A 23,703-nucleotide genomic window follows, 5' to 3' on the forward strand; every position below is an offset into this window, starting at 1 on the left:
GAATTTAGTCATTCCCATGTGGTAAGATGCCTTTGGTGTCAAATTTCCATGTTTGATCCAGTTGCATATTTTAGTCTGTACTTAGCTCTTGCCATGTTAAGCACTCAAGGAACCCCCCCTCCCCCCCAATTAGAATTGTTTAAGGTAAAAAATATTGCAGCAAAATGGGTTTCTCACTGAGACAGTGGGAGTTTCAAGATCTGCTATGTTTGAGGGGGCAGGAGCCTACTACATGTTTTGGAGTGTGCCACTTCATGTTGGAACCATTTGGGATGTGCATTCAGGGTTCGTACGGGTCCTGGAAAACCTCGAAAGTCCTGGAATTTTATTGTGGCATTTTCCAGGATTGGAAAGACCTGGAAAAGGGCTACTGGTCCTGGAAAATTCTGGAAATATGTTAAACTCAAGTAAAAAAACATGAAATGTATGGCAGACAGTAAGGAGAATCAACATTAAGATAATGGGAGTGAAAGGGTTAATATGAATTTTAGAGTCCTGGAAAAATCAATCTGGGTCCTGGAAAAGTCCTGGAAAAGTCCGGGAAATTTGTTTCTGAAAAAGGGTACAAACCCTGTACATTGAATATTGGTATGTATTCGTCCAAAGTAAGTGAACTAATTGAAAGAGATGGTGCTTTAGAATTTGGTTTCTGCTATTGTGTTTCTCTTGATGCGAGACTAAAAACTGTAGAAATGAACATGTGATACTTTCTTTTCTCAACAGGTATAGCCTGCATTATGTGCATAAACAGGGAAGGGTTTGGAGACGGGGAAAACTCAGTCTCTCCTCTTTCATTCCCCTTCCTTCCATCCCCACTCTCCCTCCCCTAACTCCCCCTTCCCTTCTCCCCCATTTTGTACATGTTTTGCAAGCTAAATTGGCAGAGAGGGGAACCACATGAGTGTCACTGTATTCACATTATGGTCATGTCTCCCCAGGGATCTGTAGCAGGCTAATTAACACCGACACTGTTAAAAGTATGAAAAAAATTTTGACAGCAAAGCATCTCCATGGACTTACTTTTTGGAAAACAATGTTGCATCAACACAAAAAAGACAAGAACTACAAACTGGTAGTTTACATAAAGTAAACAGTTTTTTTGACAACTGAATGGAGATAGGAACTGAAATTGAACTCAAGTAACATATGTTTGTTGTCCTGTGTACATGCTGGGTGTACTGCGTAAAACAGGAAGAAGAGTGTTTCTAGGGCTCTGGCCTCATTTTCATTATATCGGCCTCACTTAAAATATGCACGTCACGTGCTCACATGGAAACTCGCCAGAGGTGAAGACCTTCTTGGACCCAACCATCAAGACCTTGTATTTTTACCAAAAATACAATTTATGCAGATTTCAAAATTTGAGACCTAAATACAATGAACTTTTTAAACATTGTCTTTTCTATGAGCAAAAAAAAAAACACTTTAAATTTCATCATGTGGTTTTAAACAGAAAAAATCAATTATCTCATAATTTTTAACACCACAAGATTTTTCAGTTGATTTATCATACATCAACTAATTTGTTCAGCTCTAATCTCCCACCCTATTAGCAGAACCTTTTTTTGGCGGTGCATATGCTTTCCGTGCGAAAAAGAGGCTCTGCTCGCAGAATGCTTGTCTCCATAGAAACTTTCACATTACGCTTACCGGTCCTGTGGGTACAACTTGGGTGGTGTTTGGGTATTCATTCCCAGTCTTTCTCAAGCCAACAGTGCGCTCCTGGCACAAAACTCACAAGCAAATCAGTAATTTTAGAACGGTAACATTAGCCATGGGACGTGCAAAGAATCTTATTTTGGTCTTTGTAGCCATAGTTTTGACAGCCGTGCTGTTGAGACGACTGTTAGGTGTTTATGGCCTTGTAGTTCCTCTTCTTTATATGTTCTTTGACGTGAACTGGAGTCTTCGTGTCACATGGATTGTTTTGAAGAAGGTTATTTTCAGTAGAGGATCAAACCATAATTTCCTTGATGTTTCTGAGTCAATCTTCATTGTTCTTCCGTCAGATATGGATCTTAACCTTCACATGAATAATGCTAGGTGAGTTTTAGCCATTAAGATTGGCTGATTTAATGCAAGGGAAAAGACGTGGAAAATTGCTTCTAAAATTGTCTCTCATTAATAAATAATATGTCATGGGCCATGGGGATGTGTATTACAAAATTACTTGAATGGAAAGTGAATTACCTCATGACAATCAGGTTGCAGTGGATTTTGACTGGATGTGTCCACAGTAACAAGAAATCATTTAATATAAAACATAATTTGAAAACTGCAGTAACAAATACTGTTAAATTGTAAATATTAAATAAAAAGACTCCATAATAAACTTTTTTAAGTTTTACCTTCCTAATCTTTTATGAGTTGCATAGAACATCTAGGGTTAACGGTTTGGCCAAAAGATGTAATATTTATAGGCAAAGGGAGATTTTCTTCCTGTACTCTGTTTGATTTTACTGTTCTTCTGCTAATTCTGGCTAGTCTTGGACCCACAATTTGAAAGCCTGCAGGAACACATGATGTTACACACCACACACCAGGGGGGTTGGGAGGCATATAAAAAGGACTGGGGTGCTTGTTGAAAATTTTGAAAAGAACCCCTAAGATATACCAAGATCCTGTTTTGTTGGAGTGGCTTGAAATGTTTTTCACCCCTAAGAGATGTCAATTCTAAAATGACACATTATCTTCTGTAACATCTTTTTCAGTTCAATACCCTAAAAGGTACTGCAAAAGCTCCTGCTGTGAACCTTTTGAGGGTGAACACCCTGAGAGGTGCTAAAACCGTGTTTTTAACCCCTAAAAGGTATGACAAGCACCTCTGTCCTTTTTATATCATGGTAGTACCCCCCTCCCTCGGCAGGGGGGCTAGTCACAAGCATGGCTAATCTGTCATTCCAGTTTGATCTCATCTGTTGCTTCCCAGGCACATTTTCATTTGCTTGTGGTAGGAAACTGTGTTATTTCCCTGGCTGTCTTACCATAGTTAAGGAAATTATTCCTTTTGTTGACCACTCACAGGTATCTCCGTGAATGTGACTTTGGGAGAATTAAGTTTTGGATCTCTAGTGGGATGATGCATGTGATGAGAAAAAGCAATTGTGGTGTGACGATAGCTGCCTCCACTGTGCGTTATCGCAGATCATTGGAACTTTTTCAAAAAGTGATTCTAAGAACTAGAGTCTTGGCCTGGGATGAAAGTGCATTTTACTTAGAGCAGAGATTTATTACAGAAGATGGCTTTGTTCATGCTATTGTTCTGACAAAGAATACAGTGATTCAGGCAAATAAAAAGGAAAGATTTGTTTCGCCACGTGAACTGGTGCAACTATTAAGTGGATGGAATATGCAGAGTCCTATCTTGTCACATGACTTGCATCTATGGATACAATACAACAGTGCATCAAGTGCTATGATGAAAAATGCTTCATAATTACCTCCTATGAAAAGTCACCTGGAGTTGATATTCCAGTGGACACCCTTGCAATAGTATATTTGAACTTATTCCTCTTTGTACTGGGGGGGGGGGGGGGGGGGGACAAAGGGCATTCCACCGTAGTTCACCAGCTTACTAGGTCCAGATCATGTGTAGGCCTCCGTGGTCGGGTATTGATTGACACCCTTGGAGTCAATCCATTCTCTATCAACAACTCAATCAACACTCAGTCAACATCTCAATTGATACTTAGTCAACACTAGACCAACACTCTATTGATATCTCAATTGACGGCTGCTTGATGGTTGGTTGAGTGTTGCCTGACTCATATATATCAATTGCCACTCAATGGTGTGTCTGTGAAATTAGTCGACCCTCAACTGACTGTCAACTGAGATGTTGATCGAGTGTTGACTGAGTATTGATTGAGATGTTAGCTGAGCAGCAATCAAGATCTTATTTTTGAACATCTATCAAGATGCAGAACGAGGGTTGATCAAGGGTATCGACTGACACTCGACTGCGGATGCCTTTGGTACACATGATCCCTTGGTTCTTGGCCCTCTTCTTGACTACAGCTGTAATGTTACCAGAATCCATTTTTATCCTCTATTGCTATTTAATTGTTTTAAACCACAACAAGGTTTAGATAACATTTGTCTCAATTGCCATGAGAAAAATTAATGAAGGATTCTAGTACTTTTAGTCAAATAAGGTCATTGTGCAAACCACATCTATTCAGCCACACCAGTTAGTTTATTGTTACTAAAACTATTTAATATGGATTTTAACATATGTAAATTTCCTTTGTAAAGGTTAGGATGCCTTTCCAAATTTTAGACACTTTCATTTTGATAGAGATTTGAAGTGTATACATTTTTTGAAAAATTGTTTATTTATTTCATACATTTGTTGATAATCACCTTTAAATTTGACAACTAATTTTATTCAACTATATAACAATAGTTATAAACAACTATAAATAAAAATAAAATGTCTTGAAATGTATCCATGGGGATCAGAGATCATTCTCAATATATTTGGTTTGTGAAAATATCAATAATTATTATTAAAGGAAGTTAAGAGAGATTTGCTGTGTCGAGAATCACAGCGACATACCTGCCAACCATCAAGAGTGAAAAGTCTGGTGGCAGATGAAAAGTAACCTGACAATTATGCAAAAAACTGGAGATTTGTTAAAAATGGTCATGAGACATCATTATTTAATCTCCATCAACATCTTTTCCTGCTTTATACACTGCTATTTTTGCTTATCTAAAAGGAAATATGTCTCATAAAGGCGAGGCCAGCCAACTCACACAAAAGTGATTTGTAAGCCTGCATATAATTTTTCATTTTTGGGTGAAAACAAACTTTTAAAACCATTATTTAATAATTTTTTCCAGTCCATATTTTTTCCAGAAAAACCAGGAGACTTCAGGTCTTCATCAGGAGACCATCAAAAATGACAAAAGAACAGGAGACTCCTGATCAACCCGGACGGCTGGCATATCTGCGGCAATATTCTGTAGCCTGTAACACAGAGAGTCTATAAGAGCTATTTATCAAAGATAATATTATTTTGTAACATGTCTGGTTGTACTGCACACTTTGTCCCCCAAAACGTTCTGAACAGTTTTAAATTTTATAGAGTACCAGGAGAAAAGCCTTTTTCTTAAAAGGCTGGTTAGTATGGAAATGAAACAGAGGCCGGAGACAGCCTATTTTGCTTACTGGTGGTTTCCTGTCTAAATAGCATGATGGAAATATAATAACAGAGGAGCTGCAACAGTACTTTGTACTGAAATAAAAAGTGTTAAAGGTCACCTTTACTGACATTTTTTTAGGCATTCCACCACTGCTTCTAAAATTGCCAGGAGTAATAGTTACCAAGTATCTCTTAGTAAAATAGTTATTAATATTTTTTATCTTCCTGTGACGAAGAAATTTGTTTAGTTAATTAGAACTTAAAATTAACCCTGACCAACCCACCCTTCCCATCAATTTTACATTGACGACAGTCCCATGACACATTTCGTACAGCACACAATCTATCCGCTCCATCACGTGACGTAACGAAGCAAAGGTGAAACGTAGTTACATTTGCTGAAGTTGGTGTTGGTCCAAAAAGTATATGTGATTGATTTGTTTGATCAAGGAGTTGGTGTGCAGGAAGGATAGAATGTCCAGCAAGTCAACGTTTTTAAAAGTTGTATTGCTTGGCGATGGTGGTGTGGGCAAATCTTCGCTGATGAACCGATTTGTGAGTGGTAAGTTCGACAGCCAGTCTTTTCACACAATCGGTGTGGAGTTCCTAAACAAGGACGTTACTGTCGAAGGACAATCGTATACCTTACAGATTTGGGATACAGCTGGTCAGGAAAGATTTAAAAGCCTAAGGACACCATTTTATCGGGGATCAGACTTGTGTTTGCTGGTCTATGCCGTGGACGATGTTGAGAGCTTCAAGAACTTGGCAATGTGGCGGAAAGAATTTCTGTATTACGCCGACGTTCGTGAAAAGGACAACTTTCCTTTCATTCTTTTGGGAAACAAGATTGACGTTAACGAGAGAGCTGTATCACAAGAAGAAGCACATCACTTCTGCAAGGAGATCGGTGGAATACCTTACTATGAAACCAGCGCTAAAGATGCAACGAATGTTGATGTTGCCTTCAATGCAGCTGTAAAGAGACTCAACGAATTAGAGCAAATCAAAGTCAAAAGTGATTTCTCTGCTACTGAAGGAGTAAATTTAGCTAAAGTCACTCAGAGAGAAAATTCAGGTTGCTGCGAATAATCGGTTCATTTGAATTTTTGTTTTACTTAGTCTTTTTCTTGTGAGGAGGTGCAAGGAGGGAGAGGGGGGGCATGTTGTGTTCTTTGTACCACTGGTGGAAATATCATTTTGAAGTTGTCATATAATTAATTTTAGATACTGGTACAAGAAGCAGCACCTGTGCTAGTTTATCACATCACTGATTTCATCATGAGATGAGAGTAATAATTAGAGGGCCAAAGGGGCAAAAAAAAAAAAAAAACCACTGAGATGAAATAACTGGAATGAGCAAAAGCTCTAAAACCACCCAGAGGAAACCAAAACCGAAACAGTCAAATTGGGCAAAATGAAGCAATCATGGATACGAGTGAAATCCATTGTATTTATTGAGAATTAGCCATAAACAGGCTAACTTGAGTGGTATTCAGACAAACTGGAGAGCAAGGAGACTGCAGACATGAAGACCTGTACACTCTTGTTAGTCAGAGTAATGGTTATAAACTTGCGTCAAAGTTAACATCATCTGGATGCAAACGGTAAAATTATGTTGTTCAGTAAGCAATCAGATTATAAAACAGTACCAGATTTGCCAGATATCCTCTCCAGGAAGAACAGCTATTGGATTAAATAAAGCTAGTTTGGAAGTGAAGAAATAATCAAAAAAGGAGATTTCAATGAATTTGCCATGAAAGTTAAGGTCAGATACCGCAGTAGAAACTATAAACTGAAAACTGCTCAACTCCAGCTAAACAATAGACTAGGTGATTAACATGATTCGACAGCTTGACACAGACCAACCCTCTCATTTTTGCACAATGTGAGAGGTGCTAGGCTATGAATGAATTTACTTTTCTTAAATTTTCTATTGATTTTCAAACTATGAATAAGGCAAGGGAATCACTTGTTTCCCAACTGGATTATAGAATATTAACCTACATATACACTAACCAATATCAATATTTATATTTAGCAGACTACTAGAAAAGCCTACTTCACCAATAAATATACCATTATTATATATGCAGCATGAGTACATACTAATTAACAATTAGACCCGTAGCCCTTGCGGGCTACAGATCAATAGCCCATGAGGCAAAGACTCATAGGCTATTGACTCGTAGCCCTTGAGGGCGAAGGGTCTAATTGTTTTAGTATCAGCCAACTAGTCGGACAGAAAAGGCAATAATAAAGTTAGCAAATGCAAGTTGAAGAAATATTTATTTGGGAATAAAACGAAGAAAAGCGTCACGCTCTATTGTGCCAATTTCACTACTCGAGGACTACTACTAATAGTCCTCTAGTAGCATAGGCAACTAAAATGCAGGCTTTGTATTAGTCCACTAGTTGGGTGATACTAATAAGCAATTAGATTATGAGCTTGAGATTTCTATCACGCGATAGAAATCGAAAGCAAATAATCTAATTGTTTTGGCATAAATCTACTCGTCATTCAAAACTTGATCTAAATCCTCTTCACAAACACTTCGAAAACGTCAAGAAGCGGCTGTCACTTTGTTAACTAGGGCACACTAGCATGCTACCCACTATCTCCAACAGAATTGATAGTGAGTAGCGTAGCCAATCAGAGAATGGCATTCGTGATAGAACACTAGTAGATTTATACTAATACTGATTAGATGTTGTACAACTGTAAGTTATAGTCTTGAAATACTGCAGCTGGAGCAGTTGCTATCAGTTGAATGAGACTTCCCATATTCTGACGGTTGTGGTTCATGATTTTTCTATTGAAGTCCAAAGTAAACTGGTTACCAAGATTATTTCAAATGAACTTTCTCTGTGTATGAGTTGTGAGTTCTCCATGACCAATAAGCCATAAAATGTTATATAATGTTTTTATTATAGGAAAATGTTGTTTATTATTATAGTAAAGTTATTATTATTATGTAGAGAAGATGTCTGAATGATTTTTTTTTTCTTAGGATGAAATATTGTTTAGTAATATGTTTGTAGGTTGATGTTTAATGATGGCAGTCAACATAGTAATTGACATAGATTGACAGTAATTTAGCAGCAATAATTGACAAAAGTAACAACGGAATGTGTTGTTTTATAGTGTTGGTAACATTTGCACTGAAGTTACATGTGGATGTTAAAAATATGAGCAGTGGATTTTGTTCATTTGTATTAGTTTGAATCTCTTCTCTTGCACCTTTGAGATCTTGTGGGCCTGGTTGTTATAGTTAAATAAAGCTTATCCACTTATAGGCCTGGGCAAGGGGGAAGGGGGGTACTCCCTATAATGGCCTATTTGGGGCGGCTCTGTCTGAGAGGGGTGCCTGTTTCAGGCTTCAGATTTATAAAAGGGTAGGGATTTCACAAGTTGAGGTATACAAAAAGCTAGGGAAATCTGTCATTTAGTTATTTAAAAGGGACTTTTGTTAAAATGTTTCAAACAGACACACCGTATGGCTGTATCATTTCATTTTTTAGGCACAATGTGAAAGTGACAAGCTTCCTTTTTTGGCAAGTTTTGATAATACAGGCTCGTTATCAAAGTATGTGAAAAGAGTACCATTTTTTAATGAAAGGTGTGCAAAAAGGGTATCTTTTCTGTCAAAATGGTTTACAAGGGGTTGAACCTTGAGGCAGAACCTCTCCATATAGAACTTTCTAGTGTACCCCCTCTCTCCCCTAGGCTTAGAGGATAAGCACAAATCTTGATTTTAGGCATAACTATTCAGTGGAGTTTTTTAGTGTAATGTTAATATCTTTTACTTTTCCCCTCAGTTTCTATGTTTACTAATGTTTTAGAACTCCAGGAAACATTAGAGTTGAAAAACAATATTTTAGAAGAGGAAGATCCCCTATTAATTTTAATCGTGGATGAGCAAACTTAGATCTGATATTCACCTTGGTGCTGAATGATACATCTGAAGAGAAGATCAAATGTTCTTAGACTGCCATCAATGGACTTAGTTCCTGGCTGTGTGTAACCTGCATGTTTTTCTTTTCCTTTTTACATCACATTTCTGATACACGATGGAAATACATGACTACAGGCTGTATAAATATGTCCTCCTGAAAATAACTAATCCACTGAGCGCTTATTATTTAGAAATTATTGGAATCTGATTAAAAATGACAGCAGACCTCTACTGACTAAAAATGCATGTTTTTGTTATGCTGAAAGATGTGGATTATAAAAAATACTGTTCAGGAAAATATCCCTTCCTTACTCCACTCCACTAGAAATTCCAATATCTTCAATCGTTATGAAAATTTTGGCTTTTGAGATTGCCTAACCCCTCAGAATTTAATGACCTTCCACAGGTTAGGTATTGATGTATTCTTTAACTGCCTCTGGGGAATGTGACAGCTGTGTGATTAGTGTATTGAACTCCAGAATAAGGTGACTGGGTCTAAAAGACATTACCCCTTCCAGTGCTTTGTGATGGGGTGCAGGGAGGGGAGGGGGGGTTAAGGGGGCTGAAGATGAAGTTAATCAAAGCTTTTCAAAACTCCTCATGCTGATGGTTTTAACACTGATTTGGTGTCAATTGTTCTTCAACTGCAGGGCTAGGGTTATAGAGTCTCATTCTGGTGAAGGGGTCTGAGTGACAATGATATGGTGCATTTGCTTCCTCTTGCTAAAACATTGTGGTTTCTAACTTACTTTTCAGTGGGGGAGGAAACATGGGGTATGAACTGCAAGGAGTGTAAGAGATGTTGTTTCTGGCCTTCTTTCAAAATTTTCACGTTGCTCTTGTCTAGCTATCTTTTCAGTGACACTCCACATTATCATTGTAAAAAAAAAGTGACAGAAACTGAACAACTTTTGTTTTATGAATATGTAGTTTTATTGTTGTCTACAGTAAAATTCTTGCACTCTGATACAGGCCAAAAGCCTGTTTATTTAGCAATGTATTTACATTGAGGTGAAGTAATGAGAAAATAAAGTTATCTATTTTTTTTTTTTTAAAAACACCCGACAGTTGTACATTATGTTCACAACATTATCATTTAAGGCTAAAACTAACTTCACTCTGTGAAAAGCACTAAATTCATCAAACCCTTAGAGTCACTGGAAATTATGAAAAAAAAAGATCAGTGATCAATAAATCAATCAATCAATCAATCAATCAATGGTGACTCATCTTTAGGTAGATCCCCTAGTAACTTACGAGATAATGACACAAAAGTTGTAATCAAACAAGCTAGTCAGCCAGAAAGGTGTTGACTCTGGCAATGCTGCACAAGAAGCCAAAGAACAAGAAAGTGTATGATCAACTGCATGTCCATTCCCCCCACTAGTTTTTACATAACCCTCAGTTAATGATCAGAGAGTTTAAAAGGAACTGCTTATGGCCTCGAGGTTAGATAAGTTAAGTGCTTTTTACTAAAATAAGTGATGCATTCCGTATCATATGGTATTTACAGTTGATGGTTAAAACAACTTAAGTTACTTCCAAGTAAAAACTAAATTACAATGATTATTGGCAGGACATCATCACAGGCATGATTTCAAGATAGTTGCAACCATACCAAGATCACAGAATACTCAGCATGAACCGATTGATTTCATGAAACTGGACATCACAAAATCATGATTGTACATGGGCTTGTCTCACAAAGTAAAAGGATAGAAGTGGATAAATGATTATACATGTAACATTTGCCTTGAATTCCTTTTGAAATTGTTCAAATTCTTCATGGCGTCACAGTCTTTTATTATATACAAAAAAGATTTACAGCCAGATATGACTGTAAGTTGACAGTGCTCCCTTGCTAACCAAGCTTAGTGACAACATCTGCATGTGATCAAAGGTGCACAATCATGATAATTTTACGCAATTATGCATATTTTTGTGAATTGTGAGCTGTAAACTTCATGTTGGCTGTGCAACTGTCTGTCATCAAAATAAAGGCAATTTATTGTAACAAATGGAGATGCTTTTCACGCATTATAAATGACACTTGTCTAGGCAAATGTTTCTCAAGTTTGCCCAAATGCAAAAAGTTTTAATCTTCTTTGCCCATCCATGCTCCTCGTTGGCTTTCCTGTTTTTCATTTAATGAGTTTTCACAGAAGTTTGAAAGCTGTTATTGCAAAACTTCAGTTACAAATTCTATTCATATTTCATTAGTGCTGAAATTGCCCAAAACTCCATGACCTAGCTCAATTCTTTCCTAATCTGTCATCACAGATTGGGCGAATATAATTTTAGAGAGCTGCGATGTATTCCATGTCAAAGAACTCTTACAGAGTATCAGTTCATTAAAGAAGCAGAGAAATCAAATTGATATTTTAGGCACTAACAAATTATAAATGATATCTGAAAATAATTACAATTAACATTTTATAAGTTTATAAAGTTGCAATTTAAACAAAAATATGGCATTAATTCTTTTTTAAACTTAATTAAAAGCAACTGCCATTCTGACCAGTTGCAAAGTTGTCAGTGATTTACTTGAACATTAGATCTAGGGTCCCAGCAAAATACCCATTACCTCTATCACTTAACATTTCAAGGATGTTACAGGTTTTAAAAGTCATTGATTCTTTTAACAAAAAAAAGGAAGCTTCACCTGAATTTCCAGAGCGGCTGGTGGTGGTGCAGTTGGAGTTTAAAACTGCAAACCTTCCTAGAGAGGAGTGTGGATATTTGTCTGGAACAGCACATTACATGATGAATTATTGACTGAGCATGAGATCAAGAGGGCTGGATAATAGGCAAAATATTTGTTGTGTGTTATGAACTGAGATAGCCTTATGTCCCAGCCAGGAAGATGAGAATGAGTGGGTGATTGATAGACTGAGATACAGTCTGACCACAATCACATAAAAAGAAAACAAGATTCATATCCAGCCATCTTGACCAAACAAGCTTGATGAACAAGAACAAGGATTTATCACATGAATAAAGGACAACACTTTCCCTGTGGAATACAGGGAACAATCTCAAGGGGGCAAAATAGGTAACTGATCATGGTGAAGAGCTAGCCATGCAATAGAGAAAAATTCACAAAAAAACAGAGGCCACGAAAAACTGAATACATGATGTAGAGAGAGGGATTTGAATCACTGAAGGCAAACTATTGCAGTAAAAACTAAAAAAAGCTAACATGACATCAGGAAAGGTAAACCCTTCACATTAGAAAATTGACTAATTCACAAATGTACATATCAAATGTATAATAACTAAAGAAAATCAATAGCTGGTTTATTTTGTAGCCAAAAAGATTGTGTGGACATGATCAAGAAAATAACAATATTGACTGCAAGACTGGTTATAAAAGAATGGCAACTTCAATCATCATAACAACAAATTAATGTAAAAAAGGAGAAAATATTTAGCATTACTTAAATACAATATTTATTGATATCTTTCTAGCTCAGCATCTATGTAATGATTAACCTATTTTGACTATTACTTTGTCTTAAGCATTACGTTACTTACATACATGTACACACCAGGGATTAATTAACTATTAATTAAACCCAAAACGCTTTAATTGGACATAAACTTAAACTGTAAGAAAACCAAAGTGAATGTTTTGAGCAGATCACCGCTGCAAAATCTTTAGAGCTGAAATTTAAGTCAAACAATATTGCAGCAACAACTCTGTTCACTTGTTTTGTCACGATTTCTTTGACCTGTTGAAAATATGAAAAAAAAAATTAGGAATTAAAACAAAACAAAACAAAACAAAAATAAAAAAAGCAAAACCAAGTAAGAAGTCATTCTGGCCAATCACAACAGAAAAAAACAAACCAACACACCAGTGAAAACTCAAAGTAAATACATGTAACTAACTGTATGTACTGGCTTTATGGGCAGGAAAACATGCGTAACTAAGTAAGTCAATATTGGTTTTGGTTTTACTTCTGATTGGATGACAAACTGGCATTAGTTTTTTAACCCCATTGTGTAGTTTGGTAATGCAAAACCAATTAAGTAAAATAATGCACATAACTTTTGTTGCATGTAAAGTGTATTAAATATTATTTCTTTCAGCAGAGATAATTCAGTGTCACGGAGACCACTTGCAGAGGTTACTGTTATTAATTACCTTGTGTTGCTGGTTCTGGTAAGTTCTCTCTTGCTACAAGGTGCATCACACTTCGTTTTCCAGTCTCCAAATTAAGAGCTGCAAACAATGAAACATCACTAATCAATTATTATTAAAGTATGTTATACCCTTCAATTAATATCACACCTTCAATAAGGCCACTCATTAAGCTTAAAGAGTCTGGCTACAAGACAAAGTAGATTTCAATTATTTAAGTGATATTTTCCCCAGCCTGTGTATTACAGCTGCTCTCCCTGAGAGAAAAATTGGAAAGAGCCTCTGTATATTGACCACAATAAATGTGTTCCTGGCATAAATTATCCATGCATTAAAACCACTTCAGTGTTGCAACAGCTGCTGTGATACATGGAGACCACAAAGAAACTTGCTCTCTGCACGTGATCTTTGCATGAGACAGTTAATGAGCCTTGAAAGTTTGAAACCGAGTATTTGCTGAGAGACTATGTCACCATAAAATGCTGCGGTTCTCCATTAATGTGCAGTGCCAGGAAATATCCATACTCCCCCCCACGGAAGGGACTGGAATTCCCTGGGGAGTGGTGGGTTCTGGAAGACCAAAAAATTTAAAGAAATGTATGAAGCTTAACTGGAATTTCCAGAGGGGTGGTCTTCAAAAAAAATCCCTTCCATGGGGGAGGTATGGATAATTTCTGGAACTACACAATAATTGGGCTTTTGAACTTCAAAATTCTAAATCTCACTGAAAAATTAAGGAACAAATTTCCATTGTGGGCTCTATGACCAACTACAGAGATATTTGACAATGCAAATAGTAAAACACAAAGTGCTGAGTTTCAACAATTTTCATTATTGATCATTAAACCGCAAACGATCAATCAGACAGTAGGGTCATTTTCCACACATTCTGTGGGAAACCACATGGCCATGAATATGATTATCAATGGTAAAGCACAGACCCTCTCTCCAATTTTTCCTGTTGGGGAAGACAGCTATAACACGGGTTGTATTTTCCCCAAACTAAGATACACATAATGCCCAAATATTCTTGCCTCTCTTGGCATGTAGTAAGCATTCCCACTCTAAATTGCTGTGGCAAAGCAATCAGGGGTTCCAACCTTATCAGGTACACTAACCTCCTAAAGATACATTCCCATGTAAAAACCGACCATGGTAGATAAGTTTTAATATGTTGTGTGAACTGACAGCTTCATCTGTCCAATCTGAAAACAAACAAAACTCACTGCCTTTTTTCTATAAAACAAAAGTTTAACTGAATACATGCTTTGGCTCAGTTAATTCTGACCATGAAACACAGCCAGTTTCTTGCGTGTGATAAAAATACAAACCTAATAACCATTGGCACCAACTTACCATAAACCATACCTGTAACTTTACTGTTCGTCATACACAAATCCAATTTTCACAGTGGCCAAATTGGTGTTTAAAACAAGAGCTCATGTTAGCACAAGAAAAGCACTCATATCTCAAAGGAAAGAAATCTCCTTGTTTGGAAACACCAATACAGTTAAAATGACATCATGTGAAAATATGCTCAAAAGTGTAAACAGTATGTATGTCATACAAAAAGCTGGATTTGACAGCTGTCAATTTAACAACCCACCCAACAATTTTGGAGGTGGGTGACATTATTGCACCTGTACACACACGCATTCAAAGCTGTAAAAAACCTATAATACAAGCAACACTTTTTTTTCTTGTAAAGATCAAGTTAGCTTTCCTAAAATTTTCTACAGATGAAAAGAAACGTGTGAAATATGACGCCCACAGCAGTCTGCATATGCATAAACGAGACCACCCATTGACTGGTTTCTATGCATATCTGACAAATAAACATTTTGGAGATCAAAACTATTCATCAACAGCTCATTGGGATATTTTTAATTTGCTCTTCATTGGGCAAAAATGTTGACTAATGTACTGCATCATCCTTTACAGAGGTTTACAAGCATAAATTAGAATTCAAAACTACAGTTTATTATATTTAGAGGAACTAGCAACAAACCTTCAGGCCAGTTTTCGTAAACATGCTGAGTTATGTAATATGCTGTGTCACTTGGCGAAAACAAAAATTCATGTGTCTTTCCAGAAACTAGGATCAACCGTAGACAAATCTGAAAGACAAAGAGAACCAAGAGACATTGCATAAAACCTTGCTTGTCAATTTGTCGTAACTTCATCTGTATATAAAGTTCACTAAAAAAATATAAAAAAAAATCTGCTTAAATTATATACCAAATCAGCTGAAAGATGTCCAAACACTTGCATTAACTCATCACAACAATAACTACTAAATGTCGCCCCTTTCCCCATTTCAATTACCCACACTGCTACTTTAATATTAGTAAATTACCATCTCTATTCATTTATCACCATACAGTATGGTCTTAACATTGCTAATCCTAACGTATGCAGGACGTATGTCATTGTGATCACAGAAAATGTTCCTTCTCATAATGAGTGTCTCAGCACCTCAGTGGATAGAGTGCCTGGGTTAGTATGTTAGAGTTCATGGACTTAACCTGGCCAGGGACCCAGAATTTTTTTTTGTCCCGTGCTTGTGATAAGTTGAATATGAAAGGAGAATATAAAAATGTTAAAAACAATGAAAGTTTCAAGAATAATCATGTCTGTGGACTATGAAAATCCAGGCATACTGATTATGTAACTCAAGTCTCTTCAAATCATTCTTGCTTTGTTTTGGCTCTTTCTGTATGGGCACTTCACAATCTGGTTTGAACTGTAGATGTATATCATGTTATCAGATGCAGAATTGGTTTCAATCTCTAACAAAGCTGTCATGAGCCATGAGGAGAGATGTCTTTTAGAAAGGATATTATTGATTTCAAAATTAACTACCACAGCCTTGGTCAGTGCAAGCTGAAAATGAGCCTCAAGTACAAAAGGTGTTTACATGTAAGACTATTGAATGCTTTGATAAATTTTTGTCCGTAATCTAACAACAAATTTACTGACTTGATTCTTTGCCTGAGAAATCTAATTTTAAAGGAAAACAATTTTAATCAGCTAAAAAAGTTTAAATGCAGCACACAACTTAAACTTGAAGATTTTTGAAGACAATAATCACTATTGACTACAAACACACTGGAGATAACTTGTTACCAATTATCTGTGATCAAGAAATCAATAAAACATGGCTCAATAGCCAATCAGCACTCAATTCTACAACAACAGTAGGCCAATTTGATAACATAATTCCCATTAGGATTCTGGAATAAATTTGTGTGACTCTGTAGCAACTCAGAAAAGAAAAATTACAATTTGAAATCAGAATTGTGAGTTGTTTAATTTGTGTCTGTTAGCACCTCATGGTACAACACAAATTGCTAAGTAACAGGATCGTGAAAAACTCTAGAAAAAAAAACACCAACTGTGAAATGCTTTTGAAACTAACAAAAAAAAAAAAACATGGACAGGATTTAATTTCTTTATTACAGATAAATGTTCTCTGTCAACAATGCAAAACCGTCTCCACTATTCAACAAGTCAGTCAAAAATAACATTTCCTTTAACGCATCTCTTGGGTATAAAAACGGTCGGTCCTTGTTATTGTTTACGAACACAAACACGGCAAAACATCGCGGATTCGAGATAAAATTGACAAAATTTGCGGTCGCGATCTAATATTTTCCACCGTCATCATGAGAACTGGCGTCAATTTGAATTAACGTGATGTTTATCGACTATACTGTCTAATTTTGATTCAAACGCTGTCAAAAATACAGCAACAAGCATTCACCAGAAGTGAGAACCAATGAATTATTTTGAGATTTAGGAAAACCATTTATTGCAGTTTGGGATTGCTCGATTGCCTCGCCAGAAGCTTTACTTTCGAACCAAAAGGCTGAAACGTGCAACGGAAATCAAGTTTCTACAAGCTATTTCTTGATCCTGTTAAACAGACGAAACCACAGCAAGCAGAAATACGAATTTGACGCACGATCTCTCCTGTATTTGACAAACAGCGGGATTTCCATTTATTATTCCCATGAAAGAATATCCCTTTCTGAAATAAAGTTTAAAATTTCCTCCAATGACCGATTTTCCCGGCCCTGTACAGACGACGAAGCGACTTTATCGTGCCCATTCGCGTACTTCCTAAAGCATAGTTCTATAAACCGTTTCCTAACTTCGCACATGTGGGCATGATATGATGAAAGAATGGAAAGGATAAAACAACTTTGTGAGGTAAGAAAAAAAATTGTGTTATCAAGATCTCGTTTAAAGACCAAAAGTGTCCGGAACTCGTAACTAAAATATGATTTATTGTAAGCTTATAATTCTAATCTTCGCGAAGCAACTTGTTAACATCCAGTGTCAGGCTGCGATCACAAGGCTATATATAATTCAGATCTAAAAAAGCGAGTTCTACCGAACAAAATTAAATCTCTTTAGTTGTAGGACAAGAAACACAACCGAAACTAGATATGAGTAACATTAAAACTACAATCAAGAAGGGAGAGCGCTGAAAAATTCTCACCTTGTCCTCTGGTATCGCTCTATGTCGTGCCGTAACACTGTCACCCATACTGGGTAACCAGTGTCAAGAATGCTTCAAAGTCGTGACCAAGACGGTTCTTGAATTCGGTGAAAATCCCAAGGAAATGATCTTTATAACTTTCTTACAGGGATGAGAGTAACATAGGCACTTTGTTCGTGATTTACATGTCTTCTTTAACTCGATAATTCTCTTTCAGACATCGTAGACACTCCGCACGAAAAAATATTCCTTTCGTGTGCTGCAAGGAAGTCTGGGAAATTCTAATGACGTCAGAAGTGTCACGCGCCTCCTCAAAACACAATGGCATCTCGGCCGTGCCTATCTGCTCGTTGACCCGGCGAAGATTAAAGATTGTTTAATGAGGTGTAGGCCTTTAGAGTGCTGCAGGCAACTTTGCCATCATGTGATTCATAGGTAGGAATAAAACTCTTTACCCCGACTCCCTCATTGCTGCTGACACCCCACAAGGCCGCAACAACTTCCTGTTTCTGTAAACCTAAGTCTGTTCTATACCTTGATTCACGGTCCTTGCCCAAGGAAAGACCTTTCGTATGACGATACAAAAACCTGATAACGACTTCAGTGATATTAGGCGTGACAAAACGAAACTGTTTTTATGATAACAACACTGAAAACTCGGATCCAGAAAACTGGAAGGTTCCAGTTGCCTGCAGATGACTGAATCGACGTGAATGGTATAAACTGTCACGTTAGTTCAATTTTCCTTTTATTTCCAATAAAGTTGAGCCTCTCCACAAAGGCCACCGTGCGTGGGACAGAGGAAAGTGGCCGTTGTACAGAGGTGGCCGTTATGGAGAGGTAAGGATGTAAAATGACACCAGTTTTATTCGGGAGTGCAACATTGAAAGGGAATTTAGGCGAGACCGCCTTACGCGCAGCGTGATTTTGATCAACTTTGGGTCGATTTCCTGGCGCGTTGTTGACTTTTCTTCAGACATATGTCCTTGCACAATCGCTAATCGTCTCTTGGAAAGTCCCTGATATATTCCGAACGTAAATTCTACAATCTTGGTGACGCTTATTAAGTATAGTGAGTTTGTTAAGATTTAACCGGAAAAATAGGAAAACCACAAGCTGAACAATTGCATTCTCACAATTGATCATTTTTTGAGTTTCTGATCCAACGGAAAAATAAATTCTCTTTTTCCATTATAGTTAGTTATTGCAATCAGGAGCTCAGCTTCTAGGCTTGGTTAAATCTGTATATATTTAACGCAATTTCATTATATACTCTAATGCCTTCTGATTCTGAAATGGATGTGGAGTTTCTTCCAGCATGAATTTCAATCATTAACGGTTCTTTATACTTCTATCCTCTTTATTATATCCGAGACTGTTTTGACAAAAGACGGTGAATAATAATGAAAATCGAAACGAGTAATTGATGTTTCTGAATTACCACGAAACCATCTTGTTCCCTTCTACACTGTACCTATGAAAATGGCATTCATTCATTGATTGACCGAGCGCAAACAAGCGATCATTATTGTATGGCAATGACGGTTTTTACCAAAACACCGTTGACCGATAGTCTATTAGTCAAATTCCTCAGCAATGCTTTCATGCATAAGCCACTATTAAACATTTTTCAGAAGTGGAACGTGAAAAGAAACGATCTTGGTCCTGCTAAAGATAGCGGCGAACCGTGATTTACCACTGTAATTTGATTTTATGATATTTACCGTTGATTTATTTTCAGTGAAACAAGAAATCGAGGTTTTACTTTGGCTAATATTTACGCTGCTAAGAAACAACAAGCGGAAGCGTAAAGTTTCTTTATTCAAACATGCGTGCTTGTTAGTGTTTGTTGCACGGAGAGGCGGGAAAAACCAACAGGCGATGTAGTCATTCAATATCCAGCAACTTAATTGAGCATGATAAAAATAATAAAAAAAAACCCCCGTGCACTGACTGGGAGTAAGAAAAACCACTATTTAAAAGTTCTAGAAAGTCATTGCAACTTAGTTGGTATGGACATGTAAAAAGGACGCAAAATACAATTGGGACTCAATTGGGGATTGTGAAAGAGTCTGAACACTAGCAAAGTGTAGAAAATTCAAACCTGAGCTAATGAAATGACTGACCATATGACCCACAATATCCCTACTTTAATGGCACTGGTAGCTTCAGGATTTACATGGTCACGGAATCACCTACAATCAGGCACATAACCCAAGAGGGATTGTTTCGCGCGCGAGTGTATTTACGAGAGAAACAAAATGGAACCAAACAAATTAAAGAGAAAACATTTACAGCGACAGTTTATTCCTTATCTTTAGAAGGGACAGCCTCGAAGAGCTTCTTACTTACCCCGGGTAGTTGGTGCTGGTTTTATCGGAGCATTATTGCTTAGGTTAGTGGAATTATTTTATCATGTCTCTTTGAAACAGCGTACACGCACGCACGTCATAAAACCGCAATGACGTCACGAGTCTTTTTTTTTCCGTCTTTCTCTTAGACTGTTACTTACTTTCTGTTTTGTTTTTTCCCATTCTTTTTTTTTCTTACATTTCGCTAAGCTAATTTCTTTTTTCTGGAGCTGAGAAAACACAATTTTTGTCGAATTTCATTCTACTGCCCGATTCCTCATCTTCCATGCGGAACCGTATTCAGTAGTTGAAACTGGTTGAAACAAGAGATTATGATATTGGTTGAAAGGGGCGTACGCACCTCTCTTTAGAACCTGTGATTTCACTCGTTCCCTGCTTCACAAGGGAAAACGGGAGAAGGGGGGAAGGACATTCCCCACTTCCGTTTTTCTTCGGGGGGGGGGGGAGGTTGGGGTAACGGCTACACGTAGGTTGTCGTTTGATGGGCTACAGCAAGGTTTATTCCCGGGGTTTATTGTGTCTGTTTGTTCTGATGTTTTCTCAGCCAACCCTGTTCAGCCTTTTGGGAGGGCGTGACTTCTCACATCTGGGTGCTTGCAAACAATCCAACAAACAAGCAAACAATATCAGATACAAGAGGAAAGCGTCACTTTTGCTGTCTTTGCTCACCACCCCTCAAAGTGGTTTTGTCCAGAAGTCCCGTGACTGCTGAAGTGTGGTCAGCTGTGGTCAGCACAGCTCCTCAACGCGATTGTGCGCATTTCACGGGTCCCGGAAGCTGAAGTGCTCTATCGAAAACATGACTCATATGGTAAAGTTACTGGGGGCTTCAAAGATGTGTTCGTGATAGGCTTATGTTTTAAGTCCTTGCAAATCAAGCCTGCATTTCTCCTTGATGAATAGCGACATGGATCTTAGGAAAACTGCAACCATATAGCTTCTTATGGCTACCGTAAAACAGGACATTGAGGCAGTCAAAGAGTGGCTCTCTTCCGAAGTTAGGCTTGACAGGTATGCAGATAAACTTGAGTCAAATGGTTATACTTCCCTAGAGTTGTGTTGCACTCTCAATGAAAATGCACTCGATAAAATGGAAATTGTATTGCCGTATCATCGGAAGCGATTTTTGATGTATGCTGAAAAGCTAAGAGAGAAACTTGGCTTGGGATTAACGAACGAAGAAGACCGTGTCACCCGAAGTACGGGATTAACAAGCCATGGTCCCGAAACAGGAAATGAACAGCAAGGCCCTCTCATAAACTTTGATAACGAAGCCCTTAGTAGAAGAAGTTCACAGTCCGCTGATGATATTACCAGTGAAGATGTCAGCGCACCCATGCTCCCTCCAAAGAAAAAAGGTTCAGTCAAATTACCACCTCCTATTCCGCCGAGGGCTGACCTAGAAGAAGTGGAAGGTTCTGATCAAAGATCAAGGGGTGAAGATATTCTCACGCAAGATCCCCACCAACAAGGACAACAATTACAACAGTCTGAAATTCCTCCAAAGAAGATACCACCTCCTGTAAAACCTCCTAGAAGAACAACAGTTAAGAAACAGTCCCCTGAAAATACTGCGGAGGACATTTCAAAAACTGATGAACACACTTATACACAAGAACAGCATGCAATATCTGGTGGCCATGCCAACAATGCTGCAGCGGTTAATACATCAGAAGAGGGTGATGCTCTCCTTCAGTGTAATTCCACATCAGTCATTCCACAATTGCCTAAACCAGAGGAGGATAGCAAGGAGGTAACTTCAGGTGAAGAGGTCAACAAAGAAAAAACCATGCCACAGAGACCTGCACCAAAAGCACCTGAGAGAGCACCCTCCTCAAGACCGACACCGAAACCACGAACCAGAGTTAAGTCAGAAGACAACAAGTTAGTAGTGGATTTGCTAACTAAGAGTGCAGCAGGAAATGTTTCTGAAGGGGACTTCTCTGATCATCCTAACAATACTATTGAAAAGAGGACAAACTCATTTTCAACACCTGGTAACAGGAGGATTGATTCTTCTGAAGAGAAACCATCGACAATGCCTAGACCTGCATCAACGAAAAGACCAGCCCCTCCTGTCCCACCTTCCAGGCAATCTGGTTCAGTATTTGGGAGGGAACCAGCTGTAAAAGTTAAAGGAGAAAATGAACATCAGCAACAGCCAGGTAAAGCTTGCTTATTCCTTGATCTTAAAAACAGGAATCCTTTTCTACTCCGTCTTCATTCAGTTTGGAAATCTTTGGTAATAGAATGCTCCATGCTCGGCATGATGGCGTCATTTGACTACAAAAACCAAAATCCTTTACTTCAGTCTGTTTCTTATGCTAATTAGGGCAATTGTTATTTAAACCCCACTGGGACTTCAAAATTCAAAAAATAAAGGAAAAACGAAAGGAATTCTGGTAGTTGTAGTCAAATGACGACAACATGTAAATCTGCTATTCTTGTATTGTGATCTTAAGGTGGCTCAAAACAGCTTCCAGCACTTTCCAAGACGTATATTTTCATGAGTCATTTTAACCACTCTTTATCAATTGATACTACAATCATGGTATCAAAAAAACTGTCCAATCATCGGTGAAGATGTTGTTATCATTTTCATGACACATTACATTACCATAGCAACAGTATAACCTTCTAAAAACACCCTTAATTATAGCTTCAAGAGCATATAATTCAAGAAATCGCACGGTGAAATTTTTTTATATTATCAATTTTGATATGCAGAACAAGATGCAACTTTTGGCAAAGTTTAAAAAAAATTTGTCCACAGGGTTCAGAGCCACCTTAAATTTTCAAAACTTTATGTACCACCAAGCAGAATGCTAGGGTAATCCTGAGATGGTCTAGAATTCCACACAGGGAAGTACACATACTTTCACATGGACTAAAGATGGTCCACTAGTCTGTAAGACAGACATTGGCTTGTTACCTTGTGAGACCTTCAACAAAGAAATCCAGTGGTTAGACAAATATTACCACCAAAGTCTAGGGCACATACATGTATTCTTTTCATCACAAGAAAAAACCAATTTCTATACATAAAAATACCAAGTTGATAGTGTTCAGATTTCTAAAATTTTACCTCCTGTTTTCAAGCATTAAAGACATTTTTGACTCGAAAATACCAGTCATTGGATGATACCTTACAGTGTGTTAACTTAAACTGGGGCCACCCAGACAATGAAAACCAATCAGATGGCAGAACTGAAACAACAGATTCCAACATTTTCAAATGGAACCAATTAAATGTCTGGTACAAAACAATGAAATCTCAACTTGTTTATTGTGATGCTTACACAACTATGGTGTCTGTTAATAATTTGTCAATTAGCTCAAGTCGTTAGTACTTTCGTGTCAGAAAATATTTTGTTACTTTACTTTAGATTTTATTGACAAACGTGATAAACTCAGTGGATCGATTGACCATTTTCCACTTTGAATGTGTGTCCACACAAAATATCATTTTTACGGCTGTTATTTAAAATCGTAGAATAATAGATTTGATTTTTTTTTAACAAAATAAATTCTGCTCCTGTTGTCTATGCGTGTTTCTATTTTTACACAGCTTTCAGTTGTC

The 23,703-nt window shown here is 37.4% G+C and overlaps 4 protein-coding genes across 5 annotated transcripts in view; 3 read left to right on the forward strand and 1 right to left on the reverse strand.

Moving 5' to 3' along the window:
- Positions 1-29: 29 nt before the first annotated feature.
- LOC110043053 (protein THEM6-like) lies at positions 30-3,530 on the forward strand. The gene is made up of 2 exons (XM_020748455.2): positions 30-2,043; positions 3,025-3,530. The coding sequence occupies exons 1-2, from the start codon at positions 1,775-1,777 to the stop codon at positions 3,434-3,436; spliced, it is 681 nt and encodes a 226-aa protein (XP_020604114.1). The 5' UTR covers positions 30-1,774; the 3' UTR covers positions 3,437-3,530.
- Positions 3,531-5,498: 1,968 nt separating this feature from the next.
- On the forward strand, positions 5,499-8,363 carry LOC110043063 (ras-related protein Rab-9A-like). The gene has a single exon (XM_020748471.2). The coding sequence runs from the start codon at positions 5,622-5,624 to the stop codon at positions 6,237-6,239; it is 618 nt and encodes a 205-aa protein (XP_020604130.1). The 5' UTR covers positions 5,499-5,621; the 3' UTR covers positions 6,240-8,363.
- Positions 8,364-10,012: 1,649 nt separating this feature from the next.
- LOC110043064 (ubiquitin-like protein 3) lies at positions 10,013-18,014 on the reverse strand. Its single transcript, XM_020748472.2, has 5 exons — positions 17,752-18,014; positions 15,256-15,364; positions 14,366-14,452; positions 13,251-13,328; positions 10,013-12,834 (listed from the first exon to the last, which is right to left on the reverse strand). Exons 1-5 carry the CDS (start codon positions 17,797-17,799, stop codon positions 12,779-12,781), a joined length of 378 nt encoding a protein of 125 aa, XP_020604131.1. The 5' UTR covers positions 17,800-18,014; the 3' UTR covers positions 10,013-12,778.
- Positions 18,015-20,072: 2,058 nt separating this feature from the next.
- Positions 20,073-23,703, forward strand: part of LOC110043062 (arf-GAP with Rho-GAP domain, ANK repeat and PH domain-containing protein 1-like) — a 33,137-nt gene continuing 29,506 nt past the window's right edge. The window contains exons 1-2 of one of the 2 annotated variants that reach the window (XM_089272467.1): positions 20,073-20,146; positions 20,668-22,288. In XM_089272467.1, the coding sequence (XP_089128593.1) occupies positions 21,067-22,288 (1,222 nt within the window). In that variant the 5' untranslated portion in view covers positions 20,073-20,146; positions 20,668-21,066. Of the gene's footprint in view, positions 20,147-20,667; positions 22,289-23,703 lie in introns of those variants that run through there. The other variant, XM_089272466.1, reaches the window with a different exon arrangement.

Source organism: Orbicella faveolata, unplaced genomic scaffold (genome assembly GCF_042242905.1).
Source record: "Orbicella faveolata isolate gen_17 unplaced genomic scaffold, um_ofav_v1 contig_35, whole genome shotgun sequence".
NCBI classification, from domain to species: domain Eukaryota; kingdom Metazoa; phylum Cnidaria; class Anthozoa; order Scleractinia; family Merulinidae; genus Orbicella; species Orbicella faveolata.